This window comes from Magnusiomyces paraingens (genome assembly GCF_902498895.1).
Source record: "Magnusiomyces paraingens strain CBS 517.90 genome assembly, contig: contig3, whole genome shotgun sequence".
NCBI classification, from domain to species: Eukaryota; Fungi; Ascomycota; class Dipodascomycetes; order Dipodascales; family Dipodascaceae; genus Magnusiomyces; species Magnusiomyces paraingens.
The window spans coordinates 3,398,488-3,425,000 of NW_022474069.1; the positions used below are offsets into that span (position 1 = coordinate 3,398,488).

The 26,513-nt window shown below is 36.3% G+C and overlaps 8 protein-coding genes across 8 annotated transcripts in view; 4 read left to right on the forward strand and 4 right to left on the reverse strand.

The window, feature by feature from the left end:
* Positions 1 to 1,926: 1,926 nt before the first annotated feature.
* On the reverse strand, positions 1,927 to 3,621 carry SAPINGB_P004345 (uncharacterized protein; the record flags this gene model as incomplete). The annotated part of the gene is made up of 1 exon (XM_031999060.1): positions 1,927 to 3,621. The coding sequence occupies one exon, from the start codon at positions 3,619 to 3,621 to the stop codon at positions 1,927 to 1,929; it is 1,695 nt and encodes a 564-aa protein (XP_031854951.1).
* A 6,014-nt stretch (positions 3,622 to 9,635) lies between these two features.
* Positions 9,636 to 11,933, reverse strand: SAPINGB_P004346 (uncharacterized protein; the record flags this gene model as incomplete). The annotated part of the gene is made up of 1 exon (XM_031999061.1): positions 9,636 to 11,933. The coding sequence occupies one exon, from the start codon at positions 11,931 to 11,933 to the stop codon at positions 9,636 to 9,638; it is 2,298 nt and encodes a 765-aa protein (XP_031854952.1).
* Positions 11,934 to 13,771: 1,838 nt separating this feature from the next.
* SAPINGB_P004347 (uncharacterized protein) lies at positions 13,772 to 14,170 on the reverse strand (the record flags this gene model as incomplete). Its single annotated transcript, XM_031999062.1, has 1 exon — positions 13,772 to 14,170. The coding sequence occupies one exon, from the start codon at positions 14,168 to 14,170 to the stop codon at positions 13,772 to 13,774; it is 399 nt and encodes a 132-aa protein (XP_031854953.1).
* Positions 14,171 to 15,187: 1,017 nt separating this feature from the next.
* On the forward strand, positions 15,188 to 16,735 carry SAPINGB_P004348 (uncharacterized protein; the record flags this gene model as incomplete). The annotated part of the gene is made up of 1 exon (XM_031999063.1): positions 15,188 to 16,735. The coding sequence occupies one exon, from the start codon at positions 15,188 to 15,190 to the stop codon at positions 16,733 to 16,735; it is 1,548 nt and encodes a 515-aa protein (XP_031854954.1).
* A 244-nt stretch (positions 16,736 to 16,979) lies between these two features.
* Positions 16,980 to 19,586, forward strand: SAPINGB_P004349 (uncharacterized protein; the record flags this gene model as incomplete). The annotated part of the gene is made up of 1 exon (XM_031999064.1): positions 16,980 to 19,586. The coding sequence occupies one exon, from the start codon at positions 16,980 to 16,982 to the stop codon at positions 19,584 to 19,586; it is 2,607 nt and encodes an 868-aa protein (XP_031854955.1).
* Positions 19,587 to 19,705: 119 nt separating this feature from the next.
* On the reverse strand, positions 19,706 to 21,034 carry SAPINGB_P004350 (mitochondrial 54S ribosomal protein uL2m; the record flags this gene model as incomplete). Its single annotated transcript, XM_031999065.1, has 1 exon — positions 19,706 to 21,034. One exon carries the CDS (start codon positions 21,032 to 21,034, stop codon positions 19,706 to 19,708), a length of 1,329 nt encoding a protein of 442 aa, XP_031854956.1.
* Positions 21,035 to 21,913: 879 nt separating this feature from the next.
* On the forward strand, positions 21,914 to 22,564 carry SAPINGB_P004351 (uncharacterized protein; the record flags this gene model as incomplete). Its single annotated transcript, XM_031999066.1, has 1 exon — positions 21,914 to 22,564. The coding sequence occupies one exon, from the start codon at positions 21,914 to 21,916 to the stop codon at positions 22,562 to 22,564; it is 651 nt and encodes a 216-aa protein (XP_031854957.1).
* Positions 22,565 to 22,852: 288 nt separating this feature from the next.
* SAPINGB_P004352 (uncharacterized protein) overlaps positions 22,853 to 26,513 on the forward strand; it is a gene marked incomplete at both ends in the record, with an annotated part of 3,879 nt that continues 218 nt past the window's right edge. Inside the window, one exon of the mRNA XM_031999067.1 lies at positions 22,853 to 26,513. This exon is cut by the window's right edge and continues 218 nt beyond it. Within this exon, the coding sequence (XP_031854958.1) occupies positions 22,853 to 26,513 (3,661 nt within the window).

Below are 26,513 nucleotides of genomic sequence, written 5' to 3' on the forward strand. Positions count from 1 at the left end.
GGTGGTGGTGGTGGTTGTAAGGATGAGAAATTTTATAAAAATATAAATAAAATAAAAAAAAAAAAATCTGGGAATGCGCGCGCTTTTTATACCGGCCAAAAAAAAAAAAATTCTTAGTAAGCAGAAGCTGCATACTTTACACACACACACACCAAAAAAAAAGCACAATTGCCATTTTGGGAAGTCAAGTGATTTTAGATTGATCTGATTAGATGTCATTTGCTTATTGGCTGGAGCTTAAAATTGTTAGTTGTAGTAAATAAAAAAGAAAAAAAAAAAACGGGGTATTAAATTAAATAAATATAAATATAATAACACCAACAACAATATTTTTATTCGTATTTGGTCGTGACAATAAAAAAAAAAAAAAAAAAAAAAAAAAAAAAGAGAGGCTTTACAAAGAAGGAAGTTATATAATTTTTTTGGAATTTAAATCATGATGATTTTTATATATATTTGTTTAATAGTAGAAAAGCTTAAGAGAAAATTATGGAGAATGAGGAGGAAGAGGGTGTTTAATTCCTTTTTTATTTTTTATTTTTTATTTTTTTCTCTTATAAAGTAAATATATTTTGACAGATATTTATTTCAAAAAATAAAAAAAAAGTTAATAATAATAATCTATAAGAATTCATAATTCATATGAATTTAAATATATATATATCCCTATTTTAGTAACTTCTTTTTTCTTCTTCTTCTTTATTATTCCCGTCCATTGGACTTTAAAAAACATATATGCATTCTCATTTTTTCTTTTTTTTGTGTGTCACATAAATAAATAAATCCATGTACTGTACAGACATAAAAAAAAAAATTCCGTATTTCTTCACCGTTGGTGCCAGTCACAAAAATATTCAAAGCTCATTCAATATTTATTTAAATCTTTATTAATAAATTTAAAAATAAAAATAAAAATAAAAATAAAAATAAAAATAAAAATAAAAATAAAAATAAAAATAAAAATAAAAATAAAAACAGTTTTAAAGCTTTCATTCCCTCGGCCGGCATACGGTCATTTGTAATCATCCGAAAAAAAAAAAAAAAAAAAAAAAGCATTTAGGTCCCTTATAGAATATATAGAATACATATATATATGCTTAAAATTATTCTTTAGGAAAATTATAGATATATTACAAACCCTATATAATCGTGCGATCGGTACGAGACTTTTCTTTTTTTTTTTTTTATCCTCATCATCTTCAAGTAAGTTTGAAATATATAAAAAGTTTGAGGTTAGACCAATTATTTATTTCGAAAAAAAAAAAATAAAATAAAATAAAATAAAAAGTTTTTAATAATTAAATTATTATACTTGTTAAACCCGTCAATCTGCCAAGGACAAAAAAAAAAAAGGCTTTCATTTTCCTATTCTATTTTAATCAGATTGTCTCTGTTAAGCGGGGTATTTTCTTTATTCATTCTTAATTAGCACAATTTATATATTTATATAAACTTTTAAATATTTGAATTTATATTACAATAAGTAAAAAAAAAATCCACTATTTAATACCAACCACCACATTAAAACAATCCAAGATTTCTCAGTTATTAAAAAAATATATACATATCTCTAAATTCCCAAAGTTTATATATAAATTATCATCATTATACAAAATATGAAAACCTCCTTTCGGTTCCAAGGATTTATAAAAAAAAAAATTTTAAAAAAAAAAAATTGTAATGGAAAAATATTTCCTCTTCTTCTTTTGTTTGTTTCAATTTAGGAAATGTAAAAATCCCAATATGCCTTTTAATACTTCTTGTCTCATTTAAAAAAAAAAAAAAAAAAAAAAAAAAACTTCATCAATGAAAATCTTAAACGGTATCGCTAACGGTTATGGCTAACAACCATCAAATTCAAAATCACATTCATGGCACAACACAACACAGCACTCCAATTCATATCATATTTCATTGTAACCCTTTCTATTCTTTTAACTTCTTTTCTTCTTCTTCAACATCATCCACTTCTTCTTCTTCTTCTTCCTCCACAACCTCCACTTCAACCTCTTCTAGTTCTTCCTCTAGTTCTTCCTCTAGTTCTTCCTCTAGTTCTTCCTCTAGTTCTTCCTCTAGTTCTTCATCATCCCAATACTCTTCACCACATCCTTCTTCTTCTTCTTTTTCTTCTTCTTCTTTTTCTTCTTCTCCTTCTCGATTTCCACAACATCCCTCTATTCCTCCTCTTCTTCTTCTTCTTCTTCCTCCTCCTCCTCCTCCTCCTCCAACTGGTACTCCCACTAAACTTTTTAAACTCGCCAAGTCCTGCGTCATCTTATCAAAAACTCCATGCAAATCTGCAATCTCAGCCTCTATAAACGGCGCAACCCCTAATTGCTCCCACTCTGGTGGGCCACCACCATTCCCAGATGATGATGACATCAACCCACTACTACCACTACTACCACTACTACCACTACTACCCACAAGCCGTCCTCCAAATCCTCCAGGCTCATCCCCATTACATCCAAAAGCAGCAAGACGAACCCGTAACCTCACTATCTGAACCTCTTGCTCTCGTAGATACGCCTTGGCCTGCTCCAGTTCCCGTAAAACTCGCTCCATGGCTACCCGCTTGGCACCGGCTCGTGACGACGGTTCAGTCACCTGAGCAGCCACTGCATCATGATACATATCTGAAACCGCAGCAAGAACAAGTACATCCATATAGGTCAACAATTGCACAAGTTTCCGTAGTAAATCATCCAATTGTACTAATAATGGCACCGGGCCATTATGTTGTTGTTGTTGTTGTGGTTGCCGCTGCTGCTGCTGCTGTGAATCGTTTGATGAAGACCCCCATTGGTCCCCATGTCCAGATACTGGACCTTGCCATGTTCCAGAAGAAAATAAATGTGCATAGAGTCTCTGTTTGTCAATCGTTCGACTCGTAATAAAACTGTAAGCTTCTTCTTCTTCCTCTTCTTCTTCTTCATCGTCATCATCCTCATATTCCTCTTCTTCTTCTTCTTCTTCTTCTTCTTCTTCTTCTTCTTCTTCTTCTTCTTCTTCTTCTTCTTCTTCTTCTTCTTCTTCTTCTTCTTCTTCTTCTTCTTCTTCTTCTTCTTCTTCTTCGCGTAACCCACGAGACCCCTCACTACCAGTGGTATCTTCGAAATCACTTCCAACATCTTCTGATATCACAGAAACAGTAGGAATAATGTTTCGCCGTCGACCGGCCCCCCGTGTACCTGCCATAGCTCCTGCCATAGCTCCAGCCATAGCTCCCGCTACAGCTCCAGCCACGACTCCAGGCAACATTCCTGCCACCACTGGTGTACCATCTGCATTAAGAGTCACACGCCGCGCACGTTGTCCTCCTCTTCTGCGTCTCCGTCGTCGTCTTCTTTGAGACTGTGACGGTTGTTGTTGTTGCTGTTGTTGCTGTAGCTGTTGTTGCTGTAGCTGTTGCTGTAGTTGTTGTTGTAGTTGCTGCGGTCCTGTTGGTATCTGATCACTGAGTATGTGTGAATGGCCATGGTGATCATGATTGTGACCATGGTTATGGCTATGGTTATGGCTATGGCTGTGAGCTTTTACTGCTGGGTAATACTCGCATGATATTATAGTTTCAGACCGAGTGTTACTAGAGTGGCTGCTGGTCCTCATGGTTTTACTCATGTGTGGATAGATTTCAAAGTTTCCTTTATTTGAATTGTTGATAATGAGAAATTATAAAACTATTAAATAATCAGTTTTTTGTTTATTATTATTTTGCTGTTTTACTGTAGGTTAACAAGCTAGTTTTCTGGTTGTATATGTTGTGATAGTTATTTGATCTGATTTGGTATGTGTTGGTGTTAAATTTTTGGTTATGGTTATGGTGGTGGTGAATCAATTTTTGCCTAAAGAAAAAAAAAAATTTTACTTACCCACCACAACCTGTATATGCCTAAAGCGATGAGCCGCTGAAAACTTTTTTTATGGCAATTTAACCATTTTAGGTTGTGTTATATTTAACCAGATTGCTTATTGATTAATTTCAAAATAACTATTCTTAAAATTGTAGTCTGCAGCTCAACGGTATTTCTCAAGTGATGTGTATGAATATTTATTCAATATATATATCGGGTCTTTACAGCCCTGGATCTTCAGATGCAAATTTAAATGTAAAATATATATATATATATATATATAATATAAAATGATAATAAAAATAAAAATAAAAATAAAAATTATCATAAAAAAACACAAAAGCAATAAAAAAATTTATTGCCAATGAAGCAAGTTTTCTATTTAAGGAATTAAAAATTCTCATAAATGAATGAAAAAGTTTTTTGTAATTTGTTATTTCTTTAGAAATGCTAAGCCCTTGGTATTAATTATTGTAGTAGTTACTACATAATATATATATATATATATATGGGATAAGACTTATATCGGTCCGGTTATTGTCCTACACTAGCCAAGAAAATATAAAAGTCCTAGTTATTTCTTTTTTTGCTTGAACAAAAGTCTTTTATATTAATAAAAGTAATTTGGAATTCTCTAAAAAATTATATTTTTTTTATTAGAATTTTTATAAAAATCGATAAAAAAAGACTTTACTTAAAGACAAAATTATAATAACAATAATAATGAAAATTCTGAAAAATATTGAGTTTTCCAAATGAAAAAAAAAAACTGACTAAGAATTACTAATGCATATTTTGATTGTTTGTAATTTCTAATTTTAGGCACTATGATTGCCAAGTCTAAAATTCCTCTAAAGTTTATCTACACATATATTTGTTTCATATTTAAATTCTCCATCAAAACATAAAAAAAAACCTATCCTTAACACAATTGAGGTTACTTGCAAGTAAATATGATTTTAAAATCTAAAAAATAAATAACAAAAAGTAATTCTCCGACACGGGGAATCGAACCCCGATTTCCACGGTGAGAGCGTGAGGTGATAACCATTACACTATATCGGACTTTTCCTAAAATCATAAATTTTAATAGAGTTCTATTAGGGCCAAAATACTTTTACATAAGTTTTCAACATTAATTGGAAATTTTTATACTTGAATAAAAACAAACAAACAAACAAACGAAATTTTTACACAATAGCTCATAACTCTTTATTTTTACTCATTATGAATAATTCAAACTTGCTAATTTTTATTAAGTTTTCATTAAAAAAATTTTTTTTCCCTAAACTTTAAAATAAAATTTGTATATACTATATCTCAGCAATTTTCCATTATTCGTAAAAAAAAAGATTTTTTTTCTACGATTATCTCGATAATCTGATATATCCATAATATATATATATATATATATATATATAGTATTTTATTACGTCTTCAAAGCATTATCCTTTCCAAACCCTTTGATTTTGCTTTTTTTTCTCTTTATTTTAAAACATAAATTTAAGTCGTCACTCAAAACCCTCTTCGTTTGCTTCTTCATTCTTTTTGGCATTGTTCAAACTAGCAATTGTGTCTTACGTCTGATAAACCTACAAGTCCTGCATTTTTGTTCTTTTGATATATATATTATTTTTGGCACTCTTCTCTCTTTCTCGTTTGTCATCATAGTCATTCGTATATCACAGATACCTCAATTTGGTAGAGTTACTAAATTATCTGTTGCCAATTGACTAGCTGCTCATGGGTTTTCTCATAGCAAAGTACACATAACCGGGCACGTTCTTCCGCCCTTTTTTTTTTCTCTCTCTCTCCTTACGTGGATATTAAAAACACTCAAAGGCTTTTCTTTCTTATCCTATACTTTATCAATAGTACATGCGCATGCATATTACTCAAAAAAAAAAAAAAAAAAAACAATACAAATAAGCTTATGCTTATGTGCAACAATGAAGTTTATGTATGTTTGTGTGTGCTACTAATAACTTATTTCCCTTTTTGGTCTTATCTTTCGGAAAATCTAACTTGTGTTTACATACATTGAGGTTTTTTTAAAAAAAAAAGTGCATAGCGAGACTTTTTGCTTGTTTACTTTTGGTTAGTCGTATGTTTTGTGATAAATTCTAGGTAAATATACATGAAAATACCAGTCACTAAAGTAACTACGTATGCCTAATGGTTTGTTTATTTTTCTTCAGAAAAAAAAGAGCTGTTTGCTGTTTGCTGTTCGCATAGTTCGTGATTTTTTTAAAAAAGAAAAAAAAGAAAAAGAAAAACGAAACCCCCACAACATCAATCTCTCCTCCAATGCCTTAGCCTTTTCTTGGTAACATGGTAGGTATTCTATCCATCCAAGGAAACTGAAATGAGTACCTTTATTTTACTGTCTCATATGGTGACACATATTGCAAACTTATTTCTTAGTGACAAATGACGAATGACAAAACTAAAAAAAAAAAATTAGCAGAAAATGAGCAGTTTTTTTTAGCAGGTAGTGGTGGAAATGTTACTTTAGAATAATTAAGACTTTTTGTATTCTTAATATGAAGATAAAGTAAAATCTTTTAAATTAATTAAAATAAAACCTAATTTCTATTGTATTTTTTAAAATTTTATATTCAAAAATCAATTTTCTTGTTTTTAATTAATATTAAAAAAATAAAACAAACTTATTTGTTTGTTTGTTTGTTTGTTTTTATTCAAGGGTTATAGAATTATATAACATCAGCGTCTGCGCTATCCTTCTTGTCCATACTATATATTTAAAACAAGCTTAAAATTGTTTGTTTGTTTGTTTTTATTCAAGGGTTATAGAATTATATAACATCAGCATCTGCGCTATCCTTCTTGTCCATACTATATATTTTTTCATTTTGATAATAAACTTTTAATTTTGGCTTCAACATTGCATCTCCAACAGCCCGAAAATAAGTCCTGATGCCAGCTTACGAGGAACAGGGGGTTAAAAATAACCAAACCTTCCCAACTTATCACCACTTGTCTTCATCAACGCTGTAATTGTATTTCTTAATCCCTCCAAGCAGAGATAAAGCTTACAATTTCTTGTAAGCAAGTTAAACTGTTTAAAAAAGTCAACATGTTCATCTCTGAAGACAAAATACAACTTTAAAATGCTTAAAGATTTTTTCTTTTTAAGGTATGTGTATGTAATGTACTTTTCATTTCTTTTGGTTTTACAACTAAAGCGTTAGTGGTTTAGCGGTAAAATTCGTCGTTGCCATCGACGAGCCCCCGGTTCGACTCCGGGCTGACGCAAAACAGTTATTTTTTTAATTCTTTCTTTTTTTTATTCATTTGAATTATAAAATAGTGCACGTTTGTTGTTTTAATTTTTTTTTTTTTTTATATTCTCGTTAAAGTACTTTTTTTTCTTTGTACTGGTTTTGGCCTGGTAACTTTAATTTTATTTTATTTTTTTTAATATTACTGTTCAACAATATTAATTTCTTTTAATTTTCACTGAAATCAATCCCGGATTATTTGCTTAAACTTCACAGTTAAAGGTGCAAATTTGTTTTTTTTTTTTCTTCTGCAACAATTGTTTTTATTTCGTTCAAGATTTCAAAAAAAAAAAAAAAATTATTGTAATATAGCATTGGCATTTTTATTATCACTTTGTTGTTAAAGTATAATTACAATGTTTGTCATTTTTTGATGTGTTATTTTGAAAGCATTCAACTAGAGCTAAGCACGTTTTTTTTATATATATTTATGTTCAAAATGAAGGCTCAGTGTCAGCTAAGAAATTGGAAAGACTTTTTTATTCCACTCGAGAACATATTTGATCTCATCTTGCATTAATCTTTCTAATCATTATTACATTTTACTTTAAATTCATATTGATATTCCAGTCTAATAATTGTATTATTCATTTCCATCCCTCTGACTCTCATTATTTGTCAATTTTATTGCACCAAAGTCAGTAGCAACAGTTTAATTTAATTTTCAATTAATAGCGACATGGCGCAGAGGAAGCGCGCAGGGCTCATAACCCTGATGTCCTTGGATCGAAACCAAGTGTCGCTAATCATCTTTACTTTTTGTTAATGGTTTCTTTCTTTCTTTTTTTTTTTTTTCACTTGATTGAGATTGTTTGGTTTCTATGGTTTTTGTGGTGTATGTATGGTGGGGTGTGTGTATGAAAATATATCCAGCTCCTCAAATATGGTGGTGGGTTATTACCATACATATATAACTATTTATTTTATGCAAGCTATTAAGCACTTGTATAGTCTTAGCATATATATATAGCGAACCTTTAAATTCTTTAAGCCACTTTAGGCTTAAACTACCTTCTTACAAACTTGACAAATCTGCTAGGATACAAAATCAATCCTTTTAGTCTTTATACTGGGTTTCTCGTATAGAATACCATACAAATTCTCTCTAATCTACAACCCAAGTCCACTATTTACTACTAGGTCTTGTTTTTACTCAGTGACCCTTTTTATTTTATTAAAAAAAAAAAAATACATCTATTCTGGTTTCAAGATGACAATAATACAAGGCAAATTGCCCAAAAATTTAAAACCAAACGAGTTTTGTTTCGTATTTGGGGTTACTTCAAAAGCGGCTGTATCCACCAATGAGTCATTTATTGATACATAAAACGTTTTATTTCTATCGATTCGATTATTTATTTTTATTTATTTTTATTTATTTTTGAAACTTTGCCTCTTTCTTTTGAGTGCCCATGAAAAAAACGGGTGATTGGTTATTAAATTATAGAAAATGAATTAAAATTAAACATACTATAATTTGATTTTACTTTGAATAATGATTTAGAATATATATATTTGATTGTTTGCTGGTTTTTTTTTTATTGAGAAAAAAATTAGTTACACTGAAGATATCACTTTAATCCAAACAAACGTACTAGTTTAAAGATGATTTTAAAAAAAGGGTGATTAAGAAATTAAAAGATAATTAGAAAAAAAAAAAAGAGAATTGATGGGAATGGAGGTTTGATAATTCTCTGAAAAATCTTTTTTCTTTTTATTTTTTTTCAAACATCTTCATTCCAGTTAATATATAAATAATTAGATTAGAAATATGATTATTTTATCAAAAAGTAAATCAAGTTAAAAAAACTAATAATTATAAAAAAAAAAAAAAATAACACCTTTTATTATTTTTAAAATAATAATAATAAAAAAATTACAAAGCCCTACGGGGGGCTCGAACCCCCAACCTTGAGATAAACTCTTATTAAGAGTCTCACGCTCTACCGATTGAGCTAGCAAGGCTGAATTTAATTAGCCAATTCTTAAAAAAATGATTGCGTAGAGGTATATTTCAATAATGGGCTATAATTTGATAGTAAACAAAAACTCTGTGCGCCTGGATAAGGATAGCGCAGATGCTGATGTTATATAATTCTATAACCCTTGAATAAAAACAAACAAACAAACAAGTGCGCCTGGAGGAAGGATATCATAGATCCTGATGTTATATAATTCTATAACCTTTGAATAAAACGTGTTTCAGGAGTTTTAATTTTTAAATTAAATACGGAAAAAAAAAAACCAAAAATTATTTTCTTAATTTTTATTAAAAAAAAAAAAATAAATTAGCTTGAAACAACAATATCAGCAACTTGCAGACGTTTGTAAATTCATAAAAACGGGTTCTTTATTCTCATGTTAAAAAATAAAATTTTCTTCAAATTAAGTCAAAAATTTTTATACTAATATATATAAACACTTCTTTCTTAGCCAATATATATATATATATTTGTCATTAATTAATTAATTCACCCTTTTATACACTTACACCTTCACCTTTTAAACCATCTCCAGCACTAGTCCCATCCCTGCTATCTCCATTCCGGTCCAGACCACGTTTCTGTCTTGCAATTTCTTTCTTACAATCACGACAAAACCATTGGCCCTCGGGGGGAGAACTTAACCCAATACACGGTAGATGAAACCATTCCTTTTTACAGTGAGGACCATCACATGCTACCATCTCGCCATATGAAACTTGTTGACAGTAACAATACACCAGCTCTGATTCACCAGAATTCGACACAGCAGCAGCAGCAGCAGCAGCAGCAGCAGCAGCAGCAGCAGCGTCAGCAGCAGCGTCAGCGTCAGCGTCAGCGTCAGCAGCAGCATCAGCGTTAGCTTTGGAAGATGAATTCTTTGAAGAACTCGAAGGGTTATTTGAGTGTGGCCGACGGCTACCACTTGTAGAAGAGTTTGCACCGGTATCTTCATCTTCATCATTTTCATCTTCTTCATCCATTTCAGCTTCATCGTCATCATCCAGCATATCATCTTCATTTTCTGCTGGAGCATTAGATGCTCCGCTTCTTTCACTGTTCTTTTTGCTTTTCCTTGAAGATGAAGAAGATGCCGATGTTGAAGAAGAGGAAGAAGAAGATGCAGGTCCACCAACAATCTTTTTCTTTTTGATTGAACCACTACTACTTCCTCCAGATCCAGATGTTCCCCCACTCACAGAATTGCCAGATCCCTGGCCTGTCGATGCGTTTGGTCCTCCTGCTGCATTGGCTGAAGATGATGTAGAAGCTGCAGACCCACTTCCTGATTTTTTCTTTTGCGAAGAGCTGGATGATGATGAAGAGGACGTTGACTGGCCAGTATTTGATTTTTTCAATGATCTTCCTTCTTCATGTTCATCATGTTCATCATCATCATCTGTGACAGGGCCACGCCGCGCCGACCGTTCACTCTTATTATGCTCATCCTGGGTACTGGTAGTGCTATTTCGTTTCCTCTTGTTGTTATTAGATTGTGTTTGGTTAACGGAGCTACTTGTAGCACTGTTGTTGCGTTTGCGATCTTCTGAGTTTTTATTTTTTGTTGACGACGATGATGATGATCCGGACCCTCCTGTGGTTGAGTTTGTTCCCTTTTGGTTGCCTGATATTTCTGCGCCGTGGTTAGTTGAGTGTGAATTATTTGTATTGCGTCCGCTATTTCCAGACGTCGCGGTCCCAGTTGCAGCAGCTGTTTTGCGTCGTTTGGAAGATGTAGATGTCCCAGAGGCATTTCCAGACTTGTTGCCTCGGGATGTTGATGATGATGACTTTGAGTCTCCATCTGCACGTGGCGTTCCTGTGCGGCCTGCACCGGAAGACGCGCCACCATTGGCAGCAGCAGCGGCAGCAGCAGCAGCTGCACTTCCCACGGCGGCAGCGGCAGCAGTAGCAGCAGCTTGGGTTTGGGCCTGGGCTTGAGCGGCAGCTGCAGCAGCAGCCTTTTTAGCTGCCATTGCTTCTCTTCGGGCTTCTGAGCGGGTATTATGGGCTTGTTTTTGTTCAGCGGCTGTGACTATGGGGAGGTAAGCTGGATGGATTTTAGGGCCGTAACGGATTTCATGGGGGATTTCATTATTTGCGACAATGAGTTTATCAAAGTCATAATCGAGACGTGCTACGTGGCGTGCAATGGCATCGGCAGCGACTCCTGCAACATGCATTTTTTCCTCTAGACAGGGCATGAGTTCACGAATGAGCTGGCGGATATTGGCTAGAACCTTTTCACGTTCACGAGCCAATTCTGCAATTTTGTTTTGGGCAGCGAGTGAGATTTTGTTTGGTCCACCGGCTAGTTCGGCGGCAGCTTCCAGGGCTCTTGCTGGGAGAGGCATGTCGAGAAAGTATTTGATGAGACGGGTGAGTTCTGGGGTGGTGGTGACACATTTTGCATCGATTTCGCGGAGGAGGGTAAAGTGACGGATGATTTCCATGGGTAAAGCTTCGAGCGCGTCTGCCATATCATTTAGGCCTGGATAATGGGAAGGTTTAGATGGAAGTTGTTGTTGTTGTTGTTGTTGTTGCTGTTGGGAGAGATGTGATGTAGGGTTGTTATTATTTTGAGCTGATTGTTGTTGCTGCTGTTGCTGTTGCTGTTGTTGTTGAGAGACTGTTTGTTTGGTCTCGATTAGAATAGCATCTTGGGATCCATCGTCTACGGGGATTGGAGTAGCAGGACGGGAGTTTGATTGTTCTAATTTAGAAGATTCACGGGAAGCTCTACTCTGGCGAGCACGAGTAGTTCCTGAGCGCCTTGTGGATGTTTCAGCGGCCATTTGTGAAATTTTTTTTTTTTTTTTTTGATATTTGTTGATAGATAGAATGGGGATATTGAGAGTGGAGCAAATGAAGGAAAAAATAAAATAAAAAAAAAAAAAAAATTTGGGAATGGAGGTTTTTTATTTTATTTTATTTTATTTTATTTTATTTTATTTTATTTTATTTAATTTTTTAATTTTTTAATTTTTTAATTTTTTAATTTTTTAATTTTTTAATTTTTTAATGTAAAAAAAAAAAAAAAAAAAAAAAAATAAGTTAAAGTAAATGGAGTTACCCTGACTTTGAATAAAAAAAAAAAGCATTAAATCACTAACAATAATAATAACAACAACTACAACAACAATTAGATTAATAAAAAATAAACAAAGAGTTAATATATTTATGCAAATTGAATAAATTTAAGGGATTTTTGTTTGTTTGTTTGTTTTTATTCAAGGGTTATAGAATTATATAACATCAGAATCTGCGCTATCCTTCTTGTCCATACTATATATTTTTTCATTTTGATAATAAACTTTTAATTTTGGCTTCAATAGTGTATTTCTGACAGCCCAAAAATAAGTCCTGATGCCAGCTTACGAGGAACAGGGGGTTAAAAATAACCAAACCTTCCCAACCTATCTCCACTTGTCTTCATCAACGCTGTAATTGTATTTCTTAATCTCTCCAAGCAGAGATAAAGCTTACAATCTCTTGTAAGCCAGTTAAACTGTTTAAAAGAGTCGACATGTCCATCTCTGGAGATATCCGTTTCAGTCCTTTTCTTTCCTCTTCAAGCAAAGGACACTCAACTAAAATTAAGGGATTTTTTTATTTTTTTTAACAAAAGTAAAATAAAAAATTAATTATATCATTTTATCAAAACTTACTTTTCCAAGAAAGGGAGCCCGCGTAGCCCAATGGTTAAGGCGTTAGACTTCTAATCTGAAGATTGTGGGTTCGAGTCCCATCGTGGGTGCTTTAAAAATTTTCAGGTTGCATAGTGTAGCGGTTATCACCTTGGATTCTGATTCCAATAACCCCGGTTCGATTCCGGGTGCGACCTATTTTTTTAATTTTATTATTATTATTATTTTTTTTTTTAATTTCATACTAACAAAATTTTATTTAATTATTTATTTTATTTTGATAGTGTTGTTATCATTATTATTATTATTATTATTATTATTATTATTGTTGTTGTTGTTGTTGTTGTTGTTGTTGTTGTTGTTGTTGTATTTTAGTACAAAATGACATGTCACACAGTGTGACGATGTTTCTAGTCATCTGAGGTGTTTTTTTTTTTTTAGAAAGAGGAAAAAAAAAAAAAAAAAGGTTATATAAAGGAAAGACCAGTGGAGGTTATTATCAACAATACAAATAATAAAAATAATAAAAATAATAAAAATAATAAAAAATAATAAAATAAAAGACTTTTGATAATTCATAAACATAATTAGAGTCATCGTTATAGTTATATATATAATTATATATATATATATATATAAAATTATACTATATATAATAATAATGATAGTATTATTCATATATATAGTATATATCGATAAAGAGATAAGGAATAGTAGTAGTAGTAATAGTAGTTAATATGCTTATTGATTATATAGTTTAAAAAAAAAAAAAAAAAAAAAAAAAGGCCAGCTTTGATAATAAAAAAATAATAATGATAAAAAAAAAAATTGATAAAGAAAAATAAAATAAAAAATAAAAAAAAAACCACCTGGGAAATTTGAATTCAGTTTCAATTAAACTTCTTGTTGTTGTTGTTGTTGTTGTTGTTCTTCATCATCATCATAATAATATTCTTCTTAATTTGTTTTGTTTGCTTGTTTATTTGTTATGCTTCTTCTTCTTCTTCTTCTTCTTCTTCATTCAGTATTTGATCTTCTCCAAAGGTATTTTCACCCGAGTAGGTAATATACAAAAACCCATCAGGATCCTTGTGTTCCTGGTAGATAGAACTCATCAGGGCAGCTGTAGGAGGAAGAACATCATTAACAAAGATAAAGACAGCCTTTTCAGGGGCTAGACGAATTCGTTTACGAATGACGTAAACAAACTGGCCAACTGTGAGGTCTGAAGGCACCAGGTACTTGCGCTTATCAATGGGAGGAATATCAGATTTTTCCACCTTTTCACAAATAACAGGAATGCGGTCATGATACTTGTGTCTGATACGTTCTGCCTCGGCCTTGCGTGTTTCAAAAGTGTGTTCTTCTTTGAATTGAGATCTCATTGTATTTTTGTATTTTTGTATTTTTGTAGTTTATTATTATTATTATATGCGTTAATGATTTATGATTGAAAAAAAAAAAAAAATATTAATATTGATGTAAAAAGTTATATAATTGTTAGGAAAAAAATAAGAAAAAAAAAATAATAAATATGAGAAGAAGAGAAGGAGAAAAAAAAAAAAAAAAAAAAAGGAAGAAGAAGAAGAAGAAGAAGAAGAAAGAGGAGGGGGTGGTTTTAAATTTAAATTTAAATTTATTTAATAATTAATATAATTTAATATAATTTAATTATATTATAATAATTTAATTTTAATTATTAAAATAATGGCGATAAGAAAAATAAAAAAAATTCAAAAGGTGGCGACTTGTTTGTTTGTTTTTTTATTTTTTTTTGGGGGGGGGGGAGGGAGGTCGGCTGAGATAAGCAGCTGCCTGGCAAAGTAAAATTTGTTTTTAATAATCTTTAATGACTGACTGACTGACTGATTGTGGGAATGATGGATAACCACGTGTTTAAACCCTTAACCCTAAAGTATCTTTTTAGTATTATATTATTATTGTTATATTTAAGGTAACTTTATATATTTTTCTTATATATCTTATATACAAACACCAACATCATTGAGCGCTTTTTTTTTTTTTTTTTTATTTCTCATCTTCCAACAATCCATCCATCATTTTATATATATAAAAAAAAAAAAAAAAAAAAAAAAGGTTTCAACAGTAACACCAACTGTCAAAAAAAATATAAATAAAAAAAAAAATCTTTTGAAAATATTTGAAATCTTTCAACAAGAAAGAAAGAACAAGATTTTTTTTTTCTTTTTTTCAAAAAAAAAAAAAAAAAAATTAAAAAAAAGAATAAAAATAAATAAATAAATAAATAATTCTTATTCTTTTTCTTATTCTTCTTATTCTTATTCTTATTCTTATTCTTATTCTTATTCTTATTCTTCTTATTCTTTTTTTTTTTTTTTTTTTTGAATGTCGCCAAACTTTAGACCTCTTCCTCTCCCAAAATGCCCTCAACGGACTTTCCAGGGACGCAGGTAACAACATCCGGCCCTTCTTCACAAGTCCTCATCGGTGTCATATCTGCAATTACAGGCAATATAATCATTGCAGTAGCTCTTAACGTTCAAAGATATGCCCATTTAAAACTACAAAGATCTTCTTCTTCTTCTTCTTCTTCAATCCATCATCACCAATCTAATATTAATAATAATAATAACAACAACAACAACAACAACAATAACAACAACAACAACCAACATCCCAAACCCCCAGAATTGATTCCTAAAGAACCTTCAACTCTAGACAACCAATCTTCATCTCCTCATCTTCTCACTCAGGAACATCAAAATACAATACCTTCATCATCCTATTATTCATACTCTCCAAATTCTCTTTCTCCTATATCCTCTTCAAATGACTCTCAGTCTACTCAAGAACCTTCATCATCATTAGATAACCAACTTAGCTACCTTCACAGTAGCCTTTGGTGGCTAGGAGCTTTGCTTATGACGGCTGGAGAAACTGGGAACTTTGTAGCCTACGGATTTGCTCCAGCTTCCGTTGTCAGCCCGCTGGGCGTGCTGGCTCTCGTAGCAAACTGTGTCATTGCTCCTATATTTTTCCATGAACGTATAGCCCCACGCAATCTTATTGGGGTCGCAGTTGCAATCTCAGGCATTTTATTCATCATTACAGCAACCTCTTCTCCATCTTCTGACCCCTTCCCAGGATTGTCTCCACGTCAAAGACTTTTAGCAGCATTCTCAAGTATTGGCTTTAAACTTTACGCGTCAGCAGCAACTATAATTGTGGCTGTTCTACTCGCTTACACGCGTGTCAATCCAACCGCACACTTACTTTTCGCAAACCTGGCTCTCGTCGCAATGTTTGGAGCTCAAACTGCGCTGGCAACAAAGGCCCTGAGTACCCTACTGGGCGCATCATTGGGTAGGGCCTTTTCAGACCCACTGGCATATGTGTTTGCTCTTGTATTAGCACTTACAGCCGTTCTACAAGTCATTTTCCTTAACAGAGCTCTTCAACATTTCCGTGCAACCGTCGTCATCCCTGTCCACTTTGTATTTTTCACTCTTAGTGTCATCACAGCATCTGCAATTACATTCCGCGATTTTGCTGGGGCTTCTGCAGGCCAGCGGCTCCAGTTTGCGTTGGGATGTGCACTTACCTTTGTGGGTGTCTGGTTTGTTACTAGAGGAGGCGGGTCTCAGGAACAAGATGAGGACGAAAACGAGCAAGATTACGTAGCAGAACAGGCTCATACAAGTCAACCGAATGACCAGTCAAATATTCCGGATATTCCAAGAATTGTTTTTTCGGAACCTTTGGACCCGGCATGGCACCAACAAACTAATCATCACAATCCCCATAATCCCCATAATCCCCATAATCACCACCATATTCTTAAACTGCAATCGCCAGATCCTAACGTTCTGTCGCCTTTGTTACTTCCTACGTTCTCTACCCACTCGCGGCGGGCCTCTGCGGCTACTGTCCGGTCTCTACACAAGGTAGTTTCCGGGTCATCCATGTAATGTTAAAATAAAATAAATCCTAAAATAAAAATAAAAATAATTTATAATAAAAATAAACTTGTATATATAATAAAAATACTAATTTTTTTTTATTTTTTTATTTTTTTATTTTAATAAGCCGCACTTTGAGACTACACACACACATACAGTACGCCCATAAACTTGTAATTTCCCCTTAAAACTTGACAACTTACCACTCACACACTACAAAATTACAAGACAACAAGACAACAAGACTACATAAATGGACTTGTTTTTGCCTCCACCTGAACCTCTGTCGCCTTTGCGCAGCTCTTTTGATATGGATGACGAGCCTGAGAGACGAACTGGCATGTCGACACCTTCGTCATCACCTCCTGGGTCGGCTCCTGGTAATACTAATACTAATACCAATAATAATAGTAACTATACCAATAACAGTACTAATAGTAATACTAATAGTAACACTAATAGTAACAATAACAATAACAATAACAATAACAATAACAATAACAATACCAATACCAATAACAATAACAATAACAATAACAATAACAATAACAATAACAATAACAATAACAATAACAATACCAATACCAATACCAATACCAATACCTATACTAACAATAATAACAACAACAACATCAACATCAACACACCAGTTTCGGCATGGACGCGCCACAATGTACGAGAATGGCTTGAAGGTCTTGGGTGTGGGGCCTACGTGCGATCATTTGACGAAAACCACATTGCTGGCGATATTTTATTAGAGGTGGATGAGGCAGCACTACAAGAAATTGGGGTGGTGCGTGTGGGAGACCGGATCCGGCTGGGCCAAAGCTTAGAGGCCATGAGGCGAGCGTGTGCACGAGCTGAAGTTGTGGCAGTGCAACAACAACGGGAACTAGCGGTACAACAGCATGCACAACACGCACAACAAATGGCACAAATGGCGCAGCTACGGGTAAGACATGGGTCTTATGCAAGTACATTAACACCGGTAGGAAATTTTCAGGCAACAGCATCACCTGTGGAAAGTTTTTTTACACCTAGCACGGGGGAAAGCTTGATTCCTATGGCTAAAACAGAAAAACAACCCCCGGCGACTTTTATTAATTACAAGGGTCAATGTTTACAGGTTAATGTAAGCAAATACTTTGATGCAGTACCTGTTAAGAAACGGGTACTTAAGAAATTTGCACAAAAGGGGATGGCACTTTGTGAAGGAGAAGAAAAAGTGCGGTCGGATAATGTTGTTATGTATGTTACAGATGAGCTAGGCAATGCACGAGCCATGGAGGGTATTGAATTAATTTCATATTGCCAGACTCAGGAATATAAAGAACGCGACCGGATTTTGGTTTGTGTTCGGGGCCACACTCCAACGACGATCCAATTGGCAACGGCTCGGCAGATTGTTCGACAACAGCAGCGGCAGCTTCAACGTCAGCAGCAGATTCAGCAACAGCAGCAGCAACAGCAGCAGCAACAGCAACAACAACAATATATACACTCTGATTCCAAGTTAGAAGGGTTTAGACCCAAATCTCAAGACATTTCAAGAAACTTGCAATCACTACAGGAGTTTTTCCCCGAGGCTGGTACCCAGGCACTCCGCAAAACTATTCGCAACTCGCAAATGTACACCAAACGCATGTCACGACTATCAAGAGTCTCGAACAGATCTTCAATTGCCATGTATTTGCATGATAGCGATGGGGAAGAGGCGTCACCTCCGGTACCTGTACTGGAGGATTATTTACCTGCGACTGGGGGAGGATTAATAACCACTACGGCTGGGGCTGGGGCTGGGGCTGGGGCTGGGGCGGCCACAGCAGCAATTTCTTCATCTCCTTCTTCCTTATCGTCCTCATTTTCTTTAGTATTACCGACAGCCAAGGAGCGACCGTTAAGCTTTGTTTCAACGACTTCATCACTTGAGGAAAAAACCTTACCGCCTGTACCGGCAACGTTAATACCAAGCGAAACTGCCGATATTCCTGAGAGTGAGGAGGAGTTTGCTAAACTGTTTCAGAGAGAACAGTCGGGTCCATCGAAATGGATCCGGGGTAAGGAGATTGGTGCTGGAAGTTTTGGCAAAGTATATCTTGGGTTAAATTCAATTACGGGTGAGTTGATGGCGGTTAAGCAAGTTGAGTTACCATCGACAGCTAAGGAACAGGACCAGAGACGAAGAGCATTAATGGTAGAAGCTTTGCAAAGGGAAATGTCATTATTAAGAGACTTGGAACATCCAAATATTGTACAATATTTGGGGTCTAATTGTGAAAACAATGTGTTAAATGTGTTTCTGGAATACGTCCCCGGCGGGTCCGTGGCGTCAAAGATGCGTAACCGGGAGTCTGGTGTATTTGAAGAGCAAGAGGTACGGCAAGTGGTACGTCAGATTCTTGAAGGGCTCAAGTATTTGCATAGTAAGAGCATTATTCATCGGGATATTAAGGGAGCCAATGTATTGATGGATGATGAGGGACTTGTGAAGATTTCTGATTTTGGAATATCGAAAAAGTTAGAGGAGGAAAAATATAATAATGCTAGGACATCGATTCAAGGCTCTCCATTTTGGATGGCTCCGGAGGTTGCACGACAGAAACCATATACGTTTAAAACAGATATTTGGTCTTTAGGATGTCTTGTTGTGGAAATGTTTACAGGATCACATCCTTTCCCTCATTTTATGTCATTACAGGCCCTTTATAATATGGCAAAGGAAACACCTATTTTACCTGCAATTCCACAGGGTATTTCATCATCTGCACAAGACTTTTTGGCCCAAGCATTTGAAATTGACTATAATAAACGACCCACAGCTGCTGAGATGCTTGAGCATCCATTTGTTACAGGAATATAAACAATAAAATTTTTTTTTTTTTAATCATAATTATTATGTACACACAGAGACAAAAAAAAATAATAATAATAATAAGACGAAGAAAGAAAGCAATATTTTTTTTTTTTTTTTAAAACAATTTAAGCTCTTCCTGCACGTTGTTCCTTTGTGCGAGGACGTTGCTTAACAACCAGTTTATTTACATTCTTGCCAATACGGGTCTTGAAACCAGACTTGGACTTGACACCCCACTTGGACATGGAGATCTTCTTAGATTTAGACTTACCACGACCACCACCGTGAGGGTGATCAGTTTTATTCATGGCTACACCACGAACAGTGGGACGGATACCGAGGTGGCGAGAGCGACCAGCTTTACCGAGAGAGGCATGTTGATGGGAAGGGTTGGAGACTATACCGATAGTTGCACAAGCGTCAATATGGACATAACGGTACTCGCCAGATTGAAGGCGGACAACAGCCTTTTGTTGATCTGGGAGTTTTTCAAAGAGTCTTCCATAGGTACCAGCAGCACGACAAAACTTTGCTGGGCCAGCTTCAGTGATACCAATGTTATGGATGACAGTTCCAAGGGGGATCATAGAGATTGGAAGACAGTTACCACGTTGAGCGGTACGTGCGGAAAGCATGGCTGGAGCAGGGTTACCACCCATGGAGTCAATAATATCTTGAGGAATTCCATTACGGAAAGATTGGATTTCATCACCTGCACGGAGACCTTCAGTTGCAAGAATATAAGAAAGACCATGGGATTCCTTATTTTCAATGAGAGCAATGTGGGCGGTTCTACCTGGATCATATTCGATGCGGACAACAGTATGAACACCAGATTCTTTACGGAAAAAGTCAACAAGACGGATACGACGCTTATGACCACCACCACGATGACGGACAGTGATACGGCCTGTATTGTTACGGCCAGATTTGCGACGTTTGGCGACTGTAAGTTCACGGATAGGCTTACCACGGTGGAGGTAAGGATAGATTGGGGTACGATACCATCTAAGGGAAGGTGAGTAAGGTTTGATACGTTTCATTTGGACAGCAGCTTTGGCAAGTTTAAGACGACGTTTAAGATCATCATCACGAAGTTCGAGATCTGTTTGACCAGATTTTTTATCGAGAGGAACAATTTCCAAAGTGCTTAATTCATTAAGAACTTTTTGGGAATCAGCCAGAGCTTGTTCTTGAGATGAAAGTTTTTTCGATGAAGGTCTAGTACGTTGACGACGGCCTCCTCCATTAGTAGATGATGAAGATGTTTCAGGCTTTTCATGAAGAGCATCGGCAATGATGGAAGCAGCATGGGCTTGGGTATCTTTATCAGCAGGTGAAGCCAGGTATCTAGCATGAGAAGCGAGTGGCGAGACGGCAGCAGGAGCAGCTAAGCGAACTCTTGAGAGCGCCGATCGAGTTGCAACAGCAGAAACGGAGCGCAGCGGGAGCATTAGAATGTGAAAGATGGTCGGGACTCGGGTAAGTGTAACTCAGTGTAGCTTTATGTGTGTGGGTGTGTGTGTGTGTGTGTGAGTACTTTGTAGTAGTGGTGGCAGTGAAAAATTTTGGCTGTCTAGCTCACTTACTGACTGACTGACTGACTGACTGACTGACTAACTAAACAGGCTGGCTGAATGGCTGGTTGATTTTGTTTGTAGGCCAACTGAAAAAAATTTTTTTTTTTTTTCCAGTTGAACAGCTGCTTTTAGTTATTTGCTGTTGGGCGGCTGTTATTTGCGTGATTGGCTGGGACCGGGTAACTTTTATTTTATTTTATTTTATTATTTTATTATTTTATTATTATTTTATTATTTATTTAATATTATTTTTTAATATTATTTTTAATATTATTTTAATATTATTTATTTATTATTTATTTATTATTTATTTATTATTTATTATTATAAGGCCGGGTAATTAATAAAGAAGTTTTATTGGCTGTGTTTATTTGTTTATTTGAAATGTTAAGAAGAGAAAAAAATTCTGTGAGTGAAAAAAAAAAAAATTAAGTAAGTTAATAAGTAAGTTAATAAATAAATAAGTTATTATTTAATATACATATATATATATATATATATATAATATATTATTATTATTAGTAAGTAAGTAAATAAGTAGGTAAGTTTGAAATAACAACAACTAACAAATTGTAAAAGCCCATCAACTAACAAAAAAATACCTGCCAAATTCCCCTTTTTTTTTTTTTTTTTTTTTTTTTTTTTCTCACAACCACCAACCAACCAGCACTTCCTCTCTCTCTCTCTCTCTCTCCCTCCCTCCCTCTCTCAATACACCCACAACCCTCATCTCTCTCAATCCCTCCAACAACAATGTTCGCTGCTCGCTCTGCTGTTCGTTCCGTCGCTGCTCGCTCTGCTTTGGCCCGCTCAATGGCCACTGCTGCCGCTTCTTCTCAACCCCCAGTCCAGCTCTTTGGTCTTGACGGTTCTTATGCTTCAGCTCTTTACACTGCTGCTGCAAAGTCCAATGCTCTTCCTGCCGCAAGTGCATCCCTTTCTGCCCTTAAGACTCTTTTGGCCAAAGACTCTAAGCTCGACGCTATTCTCTCTAACCCTGCTCTCTCTGCTTCTGATAAGAAGACTATTGTTGAGACTTTGGCCTCTTCTGTTAAGGCTGACAAGACCGTCACTAACTTCTTGTCCGTCATTGCCGACAACAACCGCCTGGCCCTGCTCGGCCCCGTCGCTGCCAAGTTCGAGACCCTCATCAATACCGCCAATGGTGTCGTCGAGGCTACCATCACCTCTGCTCAGGCCCTTGACACTAAGACTTTGAACCGTCTCCAGACTTCCATCTCCAAGTCCTCGTTTGTTGGCGAGGGCAAGAAGCTCCAGATCTCAAACAAGGTCAACCCTGAAATTCTTGGTGGTCTCATTGTCGAAGTCGGTGACCGCACCGTCGATCTCTCTGTTGCCGCTAAGATTTCCAAGCTCAACAAGCTTCTTTCTGATGACATTTAAGCGATTCTTATTATTGTTGTTGTTGTATTTTCCATCCATTTCCATTTCCATTTAAATCCTACTTGTTAATTGTAGTTTACTACCCTTTACTTTACTCTCTCCCTCCATCATTTTAAAAATTATATAACCCTTACCCTTAGTATTATTCTTATTATTTATATTATATAATAAATATTTATATATATATATATATATATATACAAAAAGTCCTTTGAATCATAAAACTTCCCCTCTACTATCTTCAACTATTCATACATACATACAAGATTTCCACTCATACACATACACATGTCAAACCAACTAGCCTACCCGGTCCCCTCAAGACTGACTGTGCTAGTACAACAAGCTAGGTCCGAGACGGAACACGTGCTCGATACCGAATTTGTTCGCACGGCTTCAGAATCTTCTACCGGGGTGGCCAACGGGATTGTTGCACCTTTAAACTCTGGAATAATAAATACTGCAGGCCGACCAAAACTTCTTGATCACCATACTTATACAGCCCATAGATTGCTTAGTTCAACACCTGCACAAATGGATAAAGATAGTGCAGTGGTGGCCATTGGACCAGTTCCTGATGAATGGGCATCTAGAGAACCAAGTGCGCGCAAACGGCGACTTGCAGTTCTTAGGAAAACACTGGCTAAAACTAGTCCTGCTTGGCAATTTGCTCTAGAAGGTGTGCGTAGCAAAATGTCAGGGAAAAGAGATCACCCTGGAGGTGCAGGTGCTCAAAGGGCTCTTGTAGATGAAATTAACCAACGACTACTTACAGACATGTCGGACGAAATGTCGCAATTGCACCAATTGGAACAGCAACTACAGCAGCGACAACAAGAGCAACAAGGGCAAGAGCAACAGCAACAAGAGCAACAAGGGCAAGAGCAGCAAGAACAAGAACAAGAACAATCTCAAGATCTAAGTTCAACTAATCAGAGCTCTCCAAACCTTTATCGTACCTTTTCTAATACATCTGCACGTTCAAGAGCATCGTCCCGTGAACGTATTCGACTTCGGCGAGCTTCCACTTTTGCCAAATTATCATCCGATGAAGGATTAGACTCTGTGGCCCCAATCAAGAGCAGTATTAACCATGAAATTCATGATGACCAGTCTTCCGTGGTGGCGTCTTTGGATGACCAACTTAAAACCCATGCGCAACCTAAACCAGTCTTTGTTAAACCACTACCTGGCTTAGCAGAACGTACACTGAAATCATTAGCGTCTCAGCCTTCCCCGGCTTCTCAATACCTCTCCGTCATCCGGGACAGATATACAATCGACTCACTCTTGCAAGAACATCAGAACGAACAGCAGGAAGAAGATCAGCATCAGCATCAGCATCAGCATCAGCATCAACATCAACATCAACATCAACATCAACATCAACATCAACAAAAATCACCATTATCATTCCCATTTTTACCACCACTACAACCACCACCACAACCACAACCATCATCATCATCAACATCATCATCATCACTACCAAATATCCCCTCAACTGAATCTTCGGCTGCACCATCCTTTGTCACGGCCCGTGAACGTGACTCTGGAAGCTCAATGCATAGTCCAAGGTTGGATTCAGAGAGCTCAATGCGTAGTCCAGGGTTTGTCCATTTCGAACGGCCTCGGTACCCTTCTATTCTTAGTACAAACACAACAAGTACTCACCGATTATCCACTGCATCTTTTGATTCATTTGCAACTGCAAGTAATGGTCTAAATACACCTGGTTCTCCAACAGAATCTCTAGGCCCATTAGACCTTCCAAGCACTCCATCAAACCCCCTAGACCCCACAAGATCTCCATCACTAGACCCATTGGCCTCTACGGCTTCTTCCTTATCCACTATTAGACCTCCCAAACGCATTCTTCTTGATGAAGTCAGCCGTCTTAGATACATTTTTGATGACCCAGAACCTGAAGATTTACCCACCATTTCTGTCAACATGGCCAAATTCTTATCTACAAAAACCCCACATGAAGCAATCCGCTTGGAAAACATGCTGGTCCTCATCAAATCATCTGTCCAATTCCCTCCACAAGACTTTGGTGAAGTAGAATCAGTCGATACACGAGTATTGGAACGCTGGAAAGAGTATATTGTGGTTTGTCGCAGCACGGGCTCAGCACATGCCCCTGTGCGCGTCCAGTTTTACACGACCCGTACAATTCCATTAGTTGATTCCACGCCGGCATCTAAGTTTGATTTCAGCATTACACCGAAAACTCACGCAAAGTTTTATTCAAATCTTGACAAAACTGTGGCTGTATGGACTCCTCCAGAAGACTTAAATAAACCAACAATTATTTACATTTTCCGGGCGCGCACCCATGAGCTTTCAATTAAATTATTGGCATTTTTTACAAAAGTTTTGGGTGTTGTTCCTCCTGCACGAACTACAGTGACTGTTCCTGATCTATCACTCAAGGTAGACGTGGCCATCCCTTGGAAATCGATTCTACAATATAACTTGTCTTATGCAAAGAACTTGAGATCACCAGCAAAACTTACATACCCGGAACTTAAATCTACACTTGCACGTGCGGCACCTGTGATTGTTTTTTTGCTGGCTGCAATTACACAGAAAATTGTTTCAATTGAACAGCTCCGTGATGACTTTGTAGCTATGATTACTGCGCAAAAAGTCGGGCTGGTGTGGCGGCGTTATGACCGATTAGAGTGGGTCCGTGAGTTGACTGATTCATCAGTACAAACTGGGTGGGTGCTTAACAATACACATGACTTGGAGCTGAGACCAAAGGCTCCGTACCCTACTTCGGTCACTTTTGAGGATGGCACACGGATGGATGAACCGACTCCAGTGGAGGGGTTTTTATTGAGGTTATCTAGGTGGAATGGCAAGATGGGCAAACAAAAGGTACACAAGTTATTTTTCAAAAAGTTATATTTCCATACCCATGAAAATTATATTTTCTTTTCCAAACCCAACCGGGCAGTGCCACCGTGGTGTGAAGATGACAACCCTGGATTAATTTACGAAACAAGGCCGTACCGGACAGACAGCGAAGAGGAAATTGAGTGGTTGAATAGCCCAACAGCGGATGCAGAAGGTGCAGCACAGAGAGACAAGCTTGCTTTGTATGAGGTACAACGGCGGGTTTCAATGATTGTAGGGGCTGACGGGTTTGTGGATATGTGTGAAGTGGATGAGGTGCGTCGAGTTTTACGGGATGGAGATGATTCACAATTGGGTCGGTCGTGCAGTGTAGCATTTAATGAGGCCGAGTCTGGGCAAGTGGATGGGTTTGAAGACGAGACCGTTTTTGAGATTGTGATGGGGAGTGGAGTGGTAATAAGATTACAGGCAGTAAACCAAGTTGCACGGGACGCATGGGTGCAAAGGCTGGCCGCGCTGGCGCGGTACTGGCGACGGCGGGTTTATGAGGATGTTGCATTACTGAATATGGTTAGGCAGACCAATTTAGTCCAGTTGCATATTGATGAGGACCATGAGCCGTATGTTGGCGAGGCGAGTCCCAAGTGGGAAACATCTGCTGGGATTGCACATCCGGCGGTGTTTCATGTATCAAGATTATCATGGGCGAGGTCAATTGCATTGCACGGGATGTTATACCAAAAAATAAGCAAGCATGCAACGTTCCGACGATACCATGTAGTGTTGACGCATGGGTACGTGGTGTTGTATGATGCCTATGCACGAGATTCATATGGTGGGGCCAAGAGACGAGCTGATCATCGGCGACATCAAGCATTTGCTTTAAACAGTTGTTATGTTTATTCAGGGAATGTTGCACAGACAGAGTTATTGTTACGGGACCGGTGGTTAGATGTGAGTCGTCCAGGGACACACAGTGTGCCGCGGGTATATCCAGACGGATGGCGGTCATGTGAGGAGGAAGCAAGTCGATGTTTTGTTTTGTGGTTCCCGACGAAGCGGTTGATTGTTGATAAAGATGGTG